Below are 1,200 nucleotides of genomic sequence, written 5' to 3'. Positions count from 1 at the left end.
TTAAATAAGTACAAATTAGTAGCTGATGGATGGGCACAGGGATGGGGAGCACGGCATAGGGAATGCAGTTAGCATTAATACATTGGCTAGGTGGAGGGCCAGGGTAAGGAGGGAGCAATTGGGGGGATCATTTTATGAACTATATAGATGTCTAACCAATGTACTGTATACTTGAAACTAATTAAAATAAATTAATTTTTTAAAAAAGACTGGAAAGGTACATTGAATAATTTTTATTAGATATTACAAATTTTATTTACCTTCATAAGTTTTTGGAGGCAACAAAGCCAAGATATCATAAAGTCTTAAACGAACCATTGCAGCGCTCGCTTTCAGATGAGCTCCATGGGCTTTAATCACAGACGGAATGCTAAAACATCAAGATATAAGTATTACTTATAAACACTTTTTCAGCAATGTACATTTTCATTTTAGCTTATTTTTGACCTTTACTGTTAGTAACAGAACACTATAAAATATAATTTTATTTAATATATACTATTACTCTAATTTAAAAAGTCACTTTATAAAAATAAAGTTTTATGTTTCCCATATGATACTAGAGGGAAATACCAAACATGACCATTATAAATATATAAAATTGGATGTTAACTTGTCACAATTGCCTACTTACTGTGACATCATGGTCATGGCACATTCAATAGGGGTCATCAATTTTCTAATCACATCTTCAGTTAGCAGTTCAGGACAATGTGCAACAAAACTCCTCATCGCTAGATAAATTTTAAAAAGGAAAGATTTGGAGCCGTTTTGTGAGGATGAATAAATTTATAAAATTATATAAAGGTACCTAAAATTCTTAATTATTATAAGGTTCACACCAAAAGAAGAACAATTGCAACTATAGAGAAAAATCAATAGAAAAGGCTAGAAGAAGGGTGGACAGCAGAAACGGAGGGAGGGAAGATATCTGTTAGGGAGATTTCATGAGAGAGAATTCAGAGATCTATGACCCCACGTGAATTCAAAGCAGTTTCAAGACAGAACCAAGGGTGGACACAATGGCCCACTGAGAAGGAATATCTTTTTTGGCTCTTTAGCAACAGAGCTAAGACAAAAACAGCTATTAGATGCATGGGAACAAAACTGACATCTTGCCCTATTGTCCTCATAGGTAAGTGTACATCACTCTCAGTTTGGAAAAAGCAGCACTTTACACCCTGAGACAAACTAAAAAAA

The 1,200-nt window shown here is 34.0% G+C and overlaps 1 protein-coding gene across 2 annotated transcripts in view; it reads right to left on the bottom strand.

Annotated features, from left to right (window-relative positions):
- The window catches only part of HEATR5B (HEAT repeat containing 5B), a 73,916-nt gene that overhangs the window by 50,086 nt on the left and 22,630 nt on the right, over window positions 1–1,200 (bottom strand). For both annotated transcript variants that reach the window (XM_039887399.1, XM_039887400.1), the window contains exons 13-14: window positions 635–734; window positions 261–370 (exon numbers count right to left, since the gene is read on the bottom strand). In XM_039887399.1, the coding sequence (XP_039743333.1) occupies window positions 261–370; window positions 635–734 (210 nt within the window). The remainder of the gene's footprint in view (window positions 1–260; window positions 371–634; window positions 735–1,200) is intronic.

Source organism: Pteropus medius, unplaced genomic scaffold (genome assembly GCF_902729225.1).
Source record: "Pteropus medius unplaced genomic scaffold, Ma_sr-lr_union100, whole genome shotgun sequence".
Classification (NCBI taxonomy): Eukaryota; Metazoa; Chordata; class Mammalia; order Chiroptera; family Pteropodidae; genus Pteropus; species Pteropus medius.
This window is presented reverse-complemented; position numbering and strand designations above follow the sequence as displayed.